Raw genomic sequence first — 15,229 nt, 5'->3', positions numbered from 1 at the left:
CCAGAATATTTTCTAGCTGGTTTGTATTTTTTTAAAAGTGTTATTTTGTTTTGTTTTGTTTTTGTTGTGGTTCTTGTTTTCACTTTTGTTTATGTGTAGATCTGTAAATAAAATTGCAGTATTTAAAGCTTAAGCTTTCAGGAAAAAGAAAGTAAGAATTCACTGTGTGCATGACAACTCATCTGTGTGAGAAGGAGGGATTTGAAGGAAGATTCCTTGCAGAGAAAGTTGGGTGGCAATTGTCAGCATGTGGGAATTTATTTTCCTACAGGGTACATGATTTGGTAGAACGGAAATATTTCTCCCAAAATTGGGAGTAGGAAAACTATGAGTCAGTTTAGCTTTGTGTTGTATGCTAGTTTAAAAAAGAAAATATGTAATGTAATGTAAAAAACAGCCAAAAAAAAGCTTTTATGATGAATTTTGTAAATAGATTTGTTACAGGGTGGCCTGTTCCCTAGCTGTGATCTAATCACCTCAAATGGGTGTAATTTGAAAAAATGTTGTATGGTAAAGTATCAATAAAATGATTTTAAACACTTAAGTGTGTGTGTATATATATATACACACACTTGTGTTATATATAATACTTAAATATATGTATACACATATATACTTAAATATATATATACATATATACTTATATATATACATATATACTTAAATATATATATACATATATACTTATATATATACTTAAATATATATATACTTATATATTTAAATATATATATACTTATATATATATTTAAATATATATATATACTTAAATATATACACACACACACACACACACACACATACACACTACAAAGCTTTAGTAACCAAAACATCATGGTACTGGCATAAAAACAAACACATAGACCAATGCAATGGCATAGATAACCTAGAAATAAATCCACACTTCTACAATAACTTCTTTTTCGAGACAGGGTCTTACTCTGTTGCCTAGGTTGGAGTGCAGTGACATGATCATGGCTCGCTGCAGCCTTGACCTCGACCTCCTGGGCTCAGGTGATTCTCTCACCTCAGTGCCCTTGGAGTAGCTGGGACTACAGATGTACACTATCACCAATTTTTTGTGTTTTTTGTAGAGATGGGGTTTTACCATGTTGCTCAGGCTGGTCTTGAACTCCTGGACTCAAGTGATCTGCCTGCCTTGGCCTCCCAAAGTGCTGGGATTACAGGTGTGAGCCACCATGTCCAGCCAGAAACTAATTTTTGACCAAGGCAAAGAGCATACATTTGACCAAAGGCACCAAGAGCATACATTGGGAAAGGGATAGTCTCTTCAATAAATGGTGCTAGAAAAATTGGATATCCACATACAGAAAAATCAAACTAGACCCCTGTCTCTCACCATATATAAAAATCACCTCCAAGTGGATTAAAGATTTAAATGCAACACCCAAAACTGTGAAACTACTGGAAGAAAATATAGGGTAAATGCTTTATAATATTGATCTGGATGAGGATTTTTTGGATAAGACCTCAAAAACACAGGCAACAAAAATAAAAATTGACAAATGGGATTACATCAAACTAAAAAGCTTCTGCACAAAGGAAGCAATGAATAAAGAGCCCAAATAATGGGATAAAAAATTTGCAAACTGTACATCTGTGGCAGGTCATTCTTGCATCGCTATAAAGAGATACCTGAGACTGGATAATTTATTTTAAAAAGAGGTTTAATTGGCTTATGATGCTGCAAGCTGTACAGTAAGCATAGTGCTTGCATCTGCTTCTGGGGAGGCCTCAGGAAGCTTACAGATATGATGGAAGGTGAAGAGGGAACAGGTGTCTCACATGGCAGGAGCAGGAGCAAGAGAGACTGGGGTGGGGAGTTACCACACACTTTTAAATGACCAGATCTCATGAGAACTTGTTTGCTACGGCAAGGGCAGAACCAAACCATGAGGAATCCACCCCCATGACCAGACACCTCCCACCAGGCCCTACCTGCAACACTGGGGATTACAATTCAACATGAGATTTGGCAGGGACATATATTCAAACTATGTCAATGTCTGACAAGAGGTTAATATTCAGAATATAAAAGGAACTCAATAGCAAAACCACAAGTAATCCTGTTATTGATGGAAAACCTGATAAGACATTTATCACAAAAAGATATACAAATAGATGGCCAACAGGTATACTAAAAAATGTTCTACATCTCTAATTATCAGATAAATACAAATAGAAACCACAATGAGATGTCACTTCACTCTAGTTAGAATAGCTATTATTGAAAAGACAAAGGATGATGTGTTGACAAGGATGTAGAGAAAAGGGAACCCCTACACACTGTTGGTGGGAATGTAAATTAGTGCAGCCAATATAGAAAACAGTAAGGAGGTTCCTCAAAAAATTGCAGGTAGTACAACCATATGATACAGCAATCCCACTATTGGGTATATATGCTAAAGGAAAGGAAATCAGTATGTTGAAGAGCTATTTGCACTCCCATGTTTATTACAGGACTATTCATAATAACCAAGATATGGAATTGACTTAAGTGTCCATCAGTGGTTGAATGGATAAAGAAAATGTGATATATATATATATATATATATATACACACAGTGGAATACTATTCAGCTGTAGAAAGAAGGAAGTCCTGTCATTTGCAATTATATGAATGACCCTGGAGGGCATTATGTTAAGTGAAATAAGCCACACAGAAAGACAAATGCTGAATGATCTCACTTACATGTTGAATCTGAAAAAGTTGATCTCATAGAAATAAAGAGTAGAATAGTAGTTACCAGAGGCTAGGAAGGGTAGCAAGGAATGGGGGAGTTGGGGACAGGTTAGTAATTGGGTACAAAGTTACAGTTAGATGGGAGGAGTAAGTTCTGGTGTTCTAGTGCACATTAGGGTGACTATAGTTAACAATAATGCATTATATATCTTAAAATAGCTAGAAGGGAGGGTTTTGAGTGTTTTTACTACAAAGAAATGAGAAATGTTTGAGGTGATGGATTTACTAATTATGTTGATTTGATCAATACACAATGTATACATGTGTCAAAGCATCACATTGTATTCCATAAATATGTATAATTATGTCAAAAATAAAACTTAAAAATGTATATTTTGCTGTTTTTTATTCTAAATATTATTTTGTATATATTTTCAATTGACTGTTCTTTCATCCGTACAGAAAAACAAAACACAACTAGGTAGCCTTAAAGAAAACAAAAAATTATATGAACCCTAAATTTTAAAACACTGCTTCAATTAGTCTAATATCTTTCTGTAGATTAGAGATTAAACAATTAAAACAACCTTGTGAATAAAAAGACAGGAAACATTGTAAGACTGGCATTTGTACAAAGATAAATGATACAGTTACTCTAAGATATTTTAAATACTATTATTTTTACCCCCTTGTTTAGGAAAGTAAGTCTAAACCAACAACCTTGAAGCCCATAATTCTGAATGAAATTGTAGATGCTCACAAAGAACAGATCAAGGAAGTTATTATGAAGGAGAGTGTGGCACCTACTGAGCACCTCAGACTCTATGACAAGTATGACTTTTTAATTACCAGAAAAGCTGAGCGAGATGTTGATAACTTCCTTGCAGAAAATCATAGTTATGAAAAAATAATAGATGAAATTTGCAAATACCAGAAACTAATAGAGGAAATACAGTACACATCCATAAAGGTAAATGACTCCAGTTTTGTACAACTGTTATCTCTATCTGGTATCTTTTCCCCAGTTTTATTAGGATGTATTTTTAGAACACAGTGAAAGAATTAGAACATTACCATCAACAGGAAAAATATTTATTGAGCTTCTGATGTGTCCCTAGCATTGTGGTAAGCCCTGGGTATAAGAATCTAGGCAAAACACAGTTCTTGTGCTCATGTAGCTGAGACTCTACTACCACAACTCTGACAAGTAGTGTTTATAATTTGCCCTGTCCCTACAATTCCAAGAACCTATTTGATTTTTGCCTTAGTGTTTATAAATGCTGTAGAAAATATGGTAATTACACCAAAATGTGGTTCTGTTTAGTAGGATACTAGTAACTTAAAATTTTATTTTTTGTCCCCTTTTACATTTTCTAAACTTTCTACCATAAACATGTATTTTTTTTGTACAGAGCAACTGTAACATTTGAAACCTACATTATTTATTTAGCAATACAGTAATTCAATTCACCAAAATTGTTATTGCTATTATTGTCCTGAGATTGAATTGGCTTCCAAGATAATAAACTTTTCAAGGATATTTACCCAGAAGATAGTTGTATAATACAAATGATTATTTGGAAAACCCTCCCTGAATTATATATATTTTTAAAAATCTCAATCTTGTTACATCACACACAAAAATAAAAATTATGAGAATGGCAAAATTGTGAAAATTTATTTGTTTTATTTCTTCTTATGTTGATTAAACTTTTAATCTTTTGCAGACTATTCGTTTAGGAATGTTTGAAATGCACTGTGAGGAATTAATCAGAGCTTTGGTGAAGCGAGCAGATATTATTTGTGGGAAACTTCTAGCTAAAATGTTCAGAGATCATCAAGAAGTAAATACAAGGTATTTATGTGATACTGATTTTTTTTATTTTTTGGGAGGGGATGTTTAATAGAATCAGCTGTCACTCAATTAAAGTAATGGATTAGAGCAATGCCATAAGTGATTCAAAAGAAATGGTTATGCTAAACTTATTTCTACTTGGCTTTAAGTGTCACTTTGTGATGTGATGTGATTATTAGTGTTGTTATTTTTTTCACCACAAATGTGCCTCCCCAATTGTCTGAGTTAAGGTGGTATTAAAATCTGTTTGTATTTCTTTTACGCAAGTCAAGTGGACATTATCTAAATTCAGATTTTTATATTTGTGTAATCAATATGCAAAGTAGGTTTCAAAGTGGATTTACATAGTAGTTGTTATGGGTCCTAAGGGACCATCACATTTGAAGCTTCATCTTCCTAAAATTACTCTTGAGGGCCATGGTAACTTTTTATTTTATCTGGAAATTCATCTGTGACTAACCTAGGGATTTTTGGGAAAACTGACCCATGTTAAGTAAACTCACAGAATACTAGTGTATAAAGCAGAATACCTGTTTCTTTAAGACAAGAAGTAGAAAAGTGTAACTGGTCTTCCAACAACTGGTGGTAATGTTGCTCTGGGAATCTCTCAACTGGCATCAGTTACATGGGTGAAAAACTCTAAATAATCAGGATATATTTTATGATTATGTTATCAGAGAAAAAACAGATCATTAAAAATATTTCTTTCAAGCAGTATAGAAGCCTGAAGGAAATTTTATTTACCTACCATGTGTTAGGCGCAAGACTAGCCACTTCGGCTCTAAGGCTCTAAACATGAATAAAACTGCTGAAGGAAGTTACAATGTAGATGGAGAAATAGACACACAAACCAGTAAATTACAATACCATGCAGTAAGTACTGTAATGAGCCACAAGGTGGAACAGAGAGGACAGAGTTAATTTCCTCCCAAGATGGAGTCTGGGGGAGAGGGGAGAATCAGGGAAGGCTGCAAAGAGGAACTGACGTGTGAATTTTATTTTGAAGGAAGAGTGGGAGTCTGTCAGGTGTACAGTGTGGGTAAAAGAGTTCCAGGAAGAGAAGATAATATGTAGAGGGCAGTGAGGTGTGAAAATGGCAGGGTATAGTCCAAGAACTAGGAGTGGTTTGCATTGCTTTCACAGACAGCGTGAGGGAAGAGAAGAGAAAGGAAAGGCTGGGGATGAAGGTACCGTGTGAAAGAGGACTAGGACTTGAGTACCTTATCTAGGAACCAGATCATATTTTCAGCTTAAAGCACCTTTTCCTCTAAAAGAACTAGAAGAATAGTGAAAGTGTCTTCTTATTGGTGTTCATGCGGGGTGACATACTTTAATTTCGTAGCTACTTCCCCTGCCTCTTAATGCTCTCTGAGCCTGTGCCAGTTCTACTTTTTCCCATTTTATCCTAATTATGCCTCTTGCCTCTCACCAGACTCCCTAGGATGGACAGAGGACATATCAGGACTATTAAAAGAGCCATTAGATATGAATGCCTTCCACTTCTTGCCCCTGCATGGTTTGACTCACCTCTCCAGAAAGCCTGTCGCCCACATACTCAGAGGGCAGGAGTCTGTCACACCATTCAGTTTTTCTCTCTGCCTAGGAGCTCAGCCCCATTGCTTTCAATGCCTCTGAACCTGGCTCCTTCAGTTATCCCTTCTATATTCCTTATTTTGAACCTCTCCTTCCCGGTTGATTTTCCCTCTGAAGGTTACAAACATGTTGGAGACCCTCTTTCATCTCCCAGCCCCAGACTTTAACCTATTAGCCCCATGCTGTTCTGCTCACCTTCACCTTTCAGCCAATCTTACTGAAGAATTGTTCTATTCGTTTCATTTGAACTCCCTTAGCTCTTGCTACTTTTTTTTTCTGTATGCCAAAATAAGTTCATGATTTATATTGGCAGCAACCCAAATCGGTAGGAAATATTTGCATATTACTGGAAGTTTCTGAGCACACAGGCCTATTTTAAACAATCCCTCCAAGTATAGTTAATGATTCCTTTCCTTTGTACTACTTTCTTTGTGCCATCTCAACTAAATCTCTCTTAGAGCCCTTAAAGCTCAAGTTGGAAATGATTGTTCACAGTCCTATCTCCCTTACTGTATTGTGAGTTGCTTGAGGGCCATTATGCTATCCGATTCATTTATGTATCACTGTCACAATATTATAGTTGAAAATGTAATAGATCATCAAACGTGCACTGAATAAGTAAATGTATGCAAATTTGCTTTTAATTATTAGATGTCATATAGCTAAGTTATAGTTTTTATTTTTCATGCAATGGAATACTTAAACGGTATACAGAAATATATTTTGGAATTAAATTTAACTGTAAATATGTAAGATTGGTTTTGCTTGGTGTTTCAGATTATGCGATGAATTTGAGAGGATAGCTGAAAAAGCTCTTAGCACTCCTCCAAATACAGCAGAACTAATGGAAATGAAGGTATTGTTTATAGCTTCTCCATAATTGTGTGTGTATCAATTAATTATTGACACAATAATGCAGAGTAACAAATCACTCCAAAAGTTAAGACAGATTAAAAATAATAATGACTTTTAATTAGCTGGGTGTGGTGGCGTGCGCCTGTAGTCCCAGCTACTTGGGAGGCTGAGGCAGGATAATCGCTTGAACCCGGGAGGCAGAGGTTGCAGAGTCGAGATTGTGCCACTGCACTCCAGCCTGGCAACACAGCAAGACTCTGTCTCAAAAAAAATAAATAAATAAAATTAAAAAAAATAATAATGACTTTCAAAATATATAGCTCATGAGTTTGCAATTTGGTAATTTAGGCTAGATGCTCCTAGTTGGTTCTTCTGGTCTCCATGGGGTCACCCTGTTGGGTCACTCACTCAGTTGGGTTGACTAGTCTAACTATCCTTCAGCAGGTTGACTTGGCTCCACTTGTCCCTCAAGCCCCAGCAGGCTCATCTGGGTGTGTTCTCATGTCATGGTACAGGCATACAAGCAAATTCAGTTGTACAAGTGCTTTTCAAGACTCTGCTTGAAAAGTCACATTAGCTAACATCTCATTGACCAAAACAAGTCTGATTGAGAGGACCCTACAGGGCATGGATACTGGAGAGGTGAAGTATTGGAACAATTAATGCAATTATCTATCAGGTTATTTTTGAGAACACACAACAATTATTGCCATGCTAACAGGAACAAACCAGGACTGTCCTGCTCAGGTTGAGCTGTGTAATCACTCTTCATTTATTTTATCAACAAATATTTAAGCCTTAAGTGACATTTTATTTTTTATAAAACTGTATTTTGTTTATATTAAGCTTTTCTGTGATAGTTTGTTGAGGTATATTTTGGGATAGAATTTATGACACTGAAAATATTAGGTAAGTCTCACTTTCATCATTTCTCATGTTACTTCTGTGTTTGAAGTTGATATAGTTTGAATGCTTGTCCTCTCCAAATCTTACGTTGAAACATGATCCCCAGTGTTGGAGGTGGGGCCTAATAGGAGGTTTTTGGTGGATCCCTCATGAATGGCTTGGTGCCTTCCTGACGGTAATGAGTGACTTCTTGCTAGTTTAGTTTTCTTGAGATCTGATTATTAAAAAGAGCCTGGCACCCCCTCCTTTCTCTTCTGCTCCCCCTCTTGCCATGTGTCACATTACCCTTTGCCTTCTGCCATGAGTAAAAGCTTCCTGAGGCCCTGACCAGAAGCAGATGCTGGCACCATGCTTCTTGTACAGCTAGCAGAACTGTCAGCCAAAAAAACCTGTTTTCTTTACAAATTTACCCAGCCTCAGGTACTCCTTCATAGCAACACAAAATGGATTAATACAGAAGTCTACCTAATGGCAAATAAAATAATGTTAAACAACTAGCTAATTGCCATTTCATTTTGTTTACTTTTCATTCTTATAACATTAAGTTTTTGTGGTATTTTTCCATTATTATTCAAAAAATCCTTTTAAATTTTGTTTTATTTTTAATTTTCATGGGTACATAGCAGGTGCATATATTTATGGAGAATATGAGATATTTTCATGTAGGCTTACAATGTGTAATAATCACATCAGGGTAAATGGGGTATCTGGCACCTCAAGCATTTATCCTTTGTGTTTCAAACAATCCAATTACATACTTTTAGCTATTTCAAAATGTACAATTAAATTATTGACTATAGTCATCTTGTTATGCTATCAAATACTAGATCTTTTTCATTCTTTCAAAATATTAATATATTTTTGCACCCACTAACCATCACCACATCCCCCACATCCACCCACTACCCTTACAGCCTCTGGTAACCATCCTTCTATTCTCCACCTCCATGAGTTCAATTGTTCTAATTTTTAGCTATCACAAATAAGTGTGAACATGCAAAGTTTGTCTTTCTGTGCCTGGCTTATTTCACATAATGACCTTCAGTTCCATCCATGTTATTGCTAATGACAGAATCTCATTCTTTTTTATAACTGAATAGTACTGCATTGTGTACCACATTTTCTTTTTCTATTCATCTGTTGATGGACACTTACATTGCTTCCGAATCTTGGGTATTGTGAATAGTGCTGCAACAAACATGGGAGTGCAGATATCTCTTCAATATACTGATTTCCCTTCATTGGGGTATATACCAGCAGTGGGATTGCTGGATCATATGGTAGCTTTAGTTTTAGTTTTTCAAGAAACCTCCAAACTGTTCTCCATAGTGGTTGTACTAATATACATTCCCACCACCAGTGTAAGAGGGTTCCCTTTTCTCCGCATTCTCAGCAGCCTTTGTTATTGCCTGTCTTTTGGATAAAAGCTATTTTAACTGGAGTGAAATGATATGTCATTGTAGTTTTGATTTGCATTTCTCTGATGATCGGTGATGTTGAGCATCTTTCCATATGCCTGTTTGCCATTCGTATGTCTTCTTTTGAGAAATATCTGTTCAGATAATTTGCCCGCTTTTTCATCAGATTATTAGAGATTTTTCTATAGAGTTGTTTGAGCTCCTTGTATAGTGCTGCAATAATATAGTTCTGGTTATTAATCTCTCGTCAGATGGGTAGTTTGCAAATATTTTCTCCCATGCTCTGGGTTGTCTCTTCATGTTGTTGATCATTTCCTTTGCCATGTAGCAGCTTTTTAACTGGATGTGATCCCATTTGTCCAATTTTGCTTTGTTTGCTGTAGTCATGGTGTGTTACTCAAGAAATATTTGACCAGTCCAAGTTCCTGGAAAGTTTCTCCAATGTTTCCTTGTAGGAGTTGCATAGTTTGAGGTCTTAGATTTAAGTCTTTAATCCATTTTGATTTGATTTTTGTATATGTTGAGAGACAGAGGTCTAGTATCATTCTTCTGCATATGAATATCCAGTTTGCCCAGTGCCATTTATTGAAGAGACTGTCCTTATCCCAAGGTATATTCTTGGCATTTTTCTCAAAAATTAGTTCACCGTAGATTTATGAATTGGTTTCTGTGTTCTTCATTCTGTTCCAATAGTCTGTGTGTCAGTTTTTCTGCAAGCACCATGCTATTTTGGTTACTATAGCTCTATAGTATAATTTCTAATCAGGTAACGTGATTCCTCCAGTTTTGTTCTTTTTGTTCCGGATAGCTTTGGCTATTCTGAGGTTTTTGTGGTTTCGTATAAATTTTAAGTTTTTTTTTCTATTTCTGAGGAATGTCATTGACATTGACATTGCTTTGGGGGTAGTATGGACATTTTAACAATATTGGATTCTTCTAATTTATGAACATGGAATATCTTTCCTTTTTTTGGTGTCGTCTTCAATTTCTTTCATCATTGTGTTATAATTTTCACTATAGAGATCTTTCACTTCTTTGGTTAATCCTAGGTATTTAATTTTATTTGTGGCTATTGTAAATGAGATTACTTTCTTGATTTCTTTTTCAGATTGTCCCACCTTTGGCATACATAAATGTAAATGCTACTGGTTTCTGTATGTAACTTTGTATCCTGCAACTTTACCGAATTTGTTTATCAGTTCTAATAGTTTTTTGGTGGAGTCTCTAGGATTTTTCAAATATAATATATTATCTGCAAACGAGGATAATTTGACTTCTTTCTTTCTAATTTGGATGACTTTTATTTCTTTCTCTTATCTGATTGCTCTAGCTAGGACTTCCAGTACTATGTTGAATCACAGTGGTGAAAATTGGCATCCTTGTTGTGTTCCAGATTTTAGAGGAAAGGCTTTCAGTTTTTCCCCATTCGGTATGATACTAGCTGTGAGTCTGTCCTGTGGTTTTTATTGTGTCCTCCTGCGCACAATTTTTGAGGTTTTTTTTTTATCATAAAGCAATGTTGAATTTTATAAAATGCTTTTTTAGCATCAATCAAAATGGTCATATGAATTTTGTCCTTCATTCTGTTGATATGATGTATCACATTAATTTGCATATGTTGGATCATCCTTGCATCCCTGGGATAAATTCCACCTAGTCATGATGAATGACCTTTTTAATGTGTGGTTGAATTCAGTTTGCTAGTGTTTTGTTGAGGACTTTTGCATCAATATTCATCAGAGATATTATCTTAAAGTTTTCTCTTTTTTGATGCATCTTTGTCTAGTTTTGGTGTCAGAGTAATACTGGCCTCATAGAATGAGCTTGAAAGTATTTCCTCCTTGCGTTAGTTTATTCTCATGCTAATATGAAGAAATACCTGAGACTGGATGATTTATAAAGGAAAGAGGTTTAATTGACTCACAGTTCTGCAAGGCTGGGGAGGCCTCAGAAAACTTACAATCATGGCAGAAGGGAAAGCAAACATGTCCTTCTTCACATGGCAGCAGGAAGGCAAAGAATGAATGAAGCACGGTGGAAAAGCCCCTTATAAAACCATCAGATCTCCTGAGAACTGACTCAGTATCACCAGAACAGCCTGAGGATAACCTGCCTCTGTAATTCAATTACCTCCCACCGGGTCCCTCCCATGACACATGGCGATTATGGGAACTACAATTCAAGATGAGATTTGGGTGGGGACACAGCCAAACCATATCGCCCCTCCTCTATTTTTTTTTTTTTTTGTATTAGTTTGAGTAGGAAGGTTTGGTAGAATTCAGCAGTGAAGCCATCAGGTCGTGGGCTTTTCCTTGTTGGGACACTTTTTATTATGGATTTGATCTTGTTACTTGATCTGGTTACCTGTTGGTCTGTTAAGGTTTTGTATTTCTTTGTGGTTCAATCTTGATAGTTTGTATGTGTCTAGGAATTTGTCCATTTCTTCTAGGTTTTCCAATTTATTGGGATATAGTTGTCTGTAGTAGCCTCTAATGATCCTCTGAATTTCTGTGGTTTTGATTATCATGTCTTCTTTTTCATCTCTGATTTTATTTATTTGAGTCTTCTCTCTTTTTTTCTTTGTCTGGCTAAAGGTATGTCAATGTTGTTTAGCTTTTCATAAAACCAACTTTTCAATTCATCTTTTGGTATTCTTTCCTTTATTTCAATTTCATTTATTTCTGCTCTGATGTTTATTATTTATTTTCTTAGACTAATTTTGGGTTTGATTTGCACTTGCTTTTAGAATTATTTAAATCAGAGGGTTGTTTATTTGAAGTTTTTCTACTTTTTAATTTAGCCACTTGTAGCTATAAAATTCCCTCTTTGCGCTGCTTTTGCTGTGTCCCATAGGTTTTGGTATGTTGTGTTTCCATTATCACTTCCTCCAAGAAATTTTTTCAATTTCCTTCTTAATTTCTTCATTGACTCACTGATCATTCAGGAGCATATTGTTTAATTTCCATGTGTTTGTGTAGTTTCCAAAATTCCTCGTTATTGATTTCGTGTTTTATTCCATTGTGGTCAGAGACTGTGCTTGATATTATTTCAATTTTTTGAATGTTTTGAGATTTGTTTTGGCATCTAATACATGGTCTATCCTTGAGAATGATCCATGTGCTGCAGAGAAGAATGTGTATTTTGCAGCCATTGGATGAAATGTTCTGTAAATATCTATTAGGTCTATTTGGTCTATAGTGCAGATTAAATCTGATGATTCTTTGTTTATTTTTTTGTATGAATGATCTTTTTTTGTATGATATATGACATACGACATACGATCTTTTTTTGTATGACATATGACATACGATCTTTTTTTGTATGACATGTTTTGTATGAATGTTGAAATGGGGTATTTAAGTCTCCAGTTATTATTGTATTGAAGTCTATCTCTCTCTTTAGCTCTAATAATATTTGCTTAATCTACCTGGTGCTCCAGTGTTGGGTGCCTATATATCTTCAAATATTATATCCTCTGGCTGAATCGGCCCCTATATCATTACACAATGACCTTCTTTGTCTCTTTTAATAGCTTTTATCTTGAAATTTACTTTTTCTGATGTAAGTGTAGCTACTCCGGGTCTCTTTTGGTTTTCATTGGCATGGAATATCTTTTTCCATCTCTTTATTGTCAGGCTATGTGTGTCTTTGTAGGTGAAGTGTGTTTCTTGTAGGTGAAAGATCACTGGGTCTTGTTTTATTATCCATTCAGCAAGGCTATGTCTTTCGATTGGAGAGTTTAGTCCATTTACATTTGATGTTATTGTTGTTATTGATAATTTTGATTGATAAATAAGGATATACTCCTGCCATATTGTCATTTGTTTTCTGGTTGTTTTGCAGTCTTCTCTTCCTTCTTTTTCTCCTTTCTGTCTTCCTTTTAGTGAAGGTGATTTTCTCTGGTGGTATGTTTTAGCTTCCTGCTTTTCATTTTCTGTATGTCTGTTGTATGTTTTTTGATTTGAGGTTACCATAAATTTTGCAAATAATATCTTATAATTTATTATTTCAAATTGTTGACAACACTGATTGCATGAACAAATAAGCAAGCAAAAAGAAAATTTAAAAATCTATGTTTTGACTGTCTATCCGCCTGCTTTTTAACATTTTGTTGTTTCTGCTTATATCTTATTGTACTATCTGTCTGGAAAAGTTGTTGTAGTTATTTTTTATCAGTGCATCTTTCTGTCTTTCTACTTAACATATATATATATAGTTTACACACCGCAATTACAGTGTTATAATAGTCTGTGTTTTTCTGTTTACCATAATTGATGAGTTTTGTACCTTCAGATGATTTATTATTGTTCATTATTGTCCTTTGCTTTCAGATTGAAGAACTCCCTTTAATATTCCCTGTAGGACAGGTCTGGTGTTGATGAAATCCCTCAGCTTTTGTTTGTCTGGGAAAGTTGTTCTTTCCCCTTCATGTTTGAAGGATATTTTCATCAGATTTACTATTCTAGGGTACAAGTTCTTTTTCCTTCAGCACTTTAAATATGTCATGTCACTCTTTGCTGGCTGGTGAGGTTCTCACTGAAAAGTCTGCAGTCAGATGTGTTGGAGCTCCATTGTGGGTTGTTTATTTTCTCTTGCTGTTTTTAGGATCCTTCTTTATATTTGACCTTTGGGAGTTGGATTATTAAATACTTTAAGGTAGTCTTTATTGGGTTAAATCTGCTTGGTGTTCTATAACCTTGTTGTACTGAAATATTGATGTTTTTCTCTAGGTTTGGAAAATTTTCTGTTGTTATCCTTTTGAATAAGGTTCTACCTATCTCTCTCTCTCTACCTCTTCTTTAAGGCCAATAACTCTTAGATTTGCCCTTTTGAGGCTATTTTCCAGATCCTATAGGTGTACTTCATTCTTCTTTATCCTTTTTTCTTTTGTCTCCTCTGTGTATTTTTAGATAGCCTGTCTTCAAGCTAATTCTTACTTCTGTTTGATCAACTCTGCTATTGAGAGTCTGATGCATTCTTCAGTATGTCAGTTGCATTTTCAACCCCAGAATTTCTTCTTGATTCTTTTTAATTATTTCAAATTCTTTGTTAAATTTATATGATGAGATTCTGAATTCCTTCTTGATGTTATCTTGAATTTCAAAGAGTTTCCTGAAAACAGCTATTTTGAATTGTCTGTCTGAAATGTCACATATCTCTATCTCTATCTCTTTGGGTTTATCTCTTTGGTGCCTTATTTAGGTTGTCTGATGAGGTTATGTTTTCTTGGACAGTCTTGATGCTTGTGGATGTTCATTGGTGTCTGGGCCTTGAAGAGTTAGGTATTGTACTCTTAGCATTCTGGGCTTGTTTGTACCCATCCTTCTTGAGAAGACTTTCCAGGTTTTTGAAGGGACTTGAATGTTGTGATCTAAGTTTTTGGTAACTTCTTCTGTATCTGCATTAAGGGATACCCCAAGCCCAGTAACACTGTGGATCTCATAGCCTTGTAGAGGTACTGCCTTGGGGGTCTTGGATAAAATCTGGAAGACTTGTCTTGATTACCAGGCAGAGACTCTTATTCTCTTCCCTTAACTTCTCCCAAATAATTAAAGAGTCTCTCTCTCTCTCTCTCTCTCCCCTCTCTCTCTCTCTCTCTCCTCTCTCTCTCCCCCCTCTCTCTCTCTCTCCTCTCTCTCTCTCTCTGCTAAGCTGCCTGGAACTGGGGGAGGGGTGACACAAACACCCTTGTAACCATCACCACTGGGACTGTGCTTGGTCAGAACTGAAGCCAGCACAACACTGGTTCTCATTTAAGGCCCATGGTAACCTCTGCCTTGCTACTGCCTGTGTTTATTCAAGGCCCTAGGGCTCTACAATTAGCAGATGGTGAAGCCATCCAGGCATGTGTTTTTCCCTTCAGGTCAGTGAGATCCCCCAGCCCCGAGTGTCCCTGAG

The 15,229-nt window shown here is 35.7% G+C and overlaps 1 protein-coding gene across 2 annotated transcripts in view; it reads left to right on the top strand.

The window, feature by feature from the left end:
• DNAH7 (dynein axonemal heavy chain 7) overlaps positions 1 to 15,229 on the top strand; it is a 349,153-nt gene that overhangs the window by 78,728 nt on the left and 255,196 nt on the right. For both annotated transcript variants that reach the window (XM_054477799.2, XM_054477800.2), the window contains exons 13-15: positions 3,402 to 3,674; positions 4,432 to 4,559; positions 6,930 to 7,008. In XM_054477799.2, the coding sequence (XP_054333774.1) occupies positions 3,402 to 3,674; positions 4,432 to 4,559; positions 6,930 to 7,008 (480 nt within the window). The remainder of the gene's footprint in view (positions 1 to 3,401; positions 3,675 to 4,431; positions 4,560 to 6,929; positions 7,009 to 15,229) is intronic.

The sequence above is a fragment of the Pongo pygmaeus genome, chromosome 11 (genome assembly GCF_028885625.2).
Source record: "Pongo pygmaeus isolate AG05252 chromosome 11, NHGRI_mPonPyg2-v2.0_pri, whole genome shotgun sequence".
NCBI lineage: Eukaryota > Metazoa > Chordata > Mammalia > Primates > Hominidae > Pongo > Pongo pygmaeus.
Note: the sequence above shows the minus strand (reverse complement) of the source record. Positions and strands in the feature narration are given on the sequence as shown.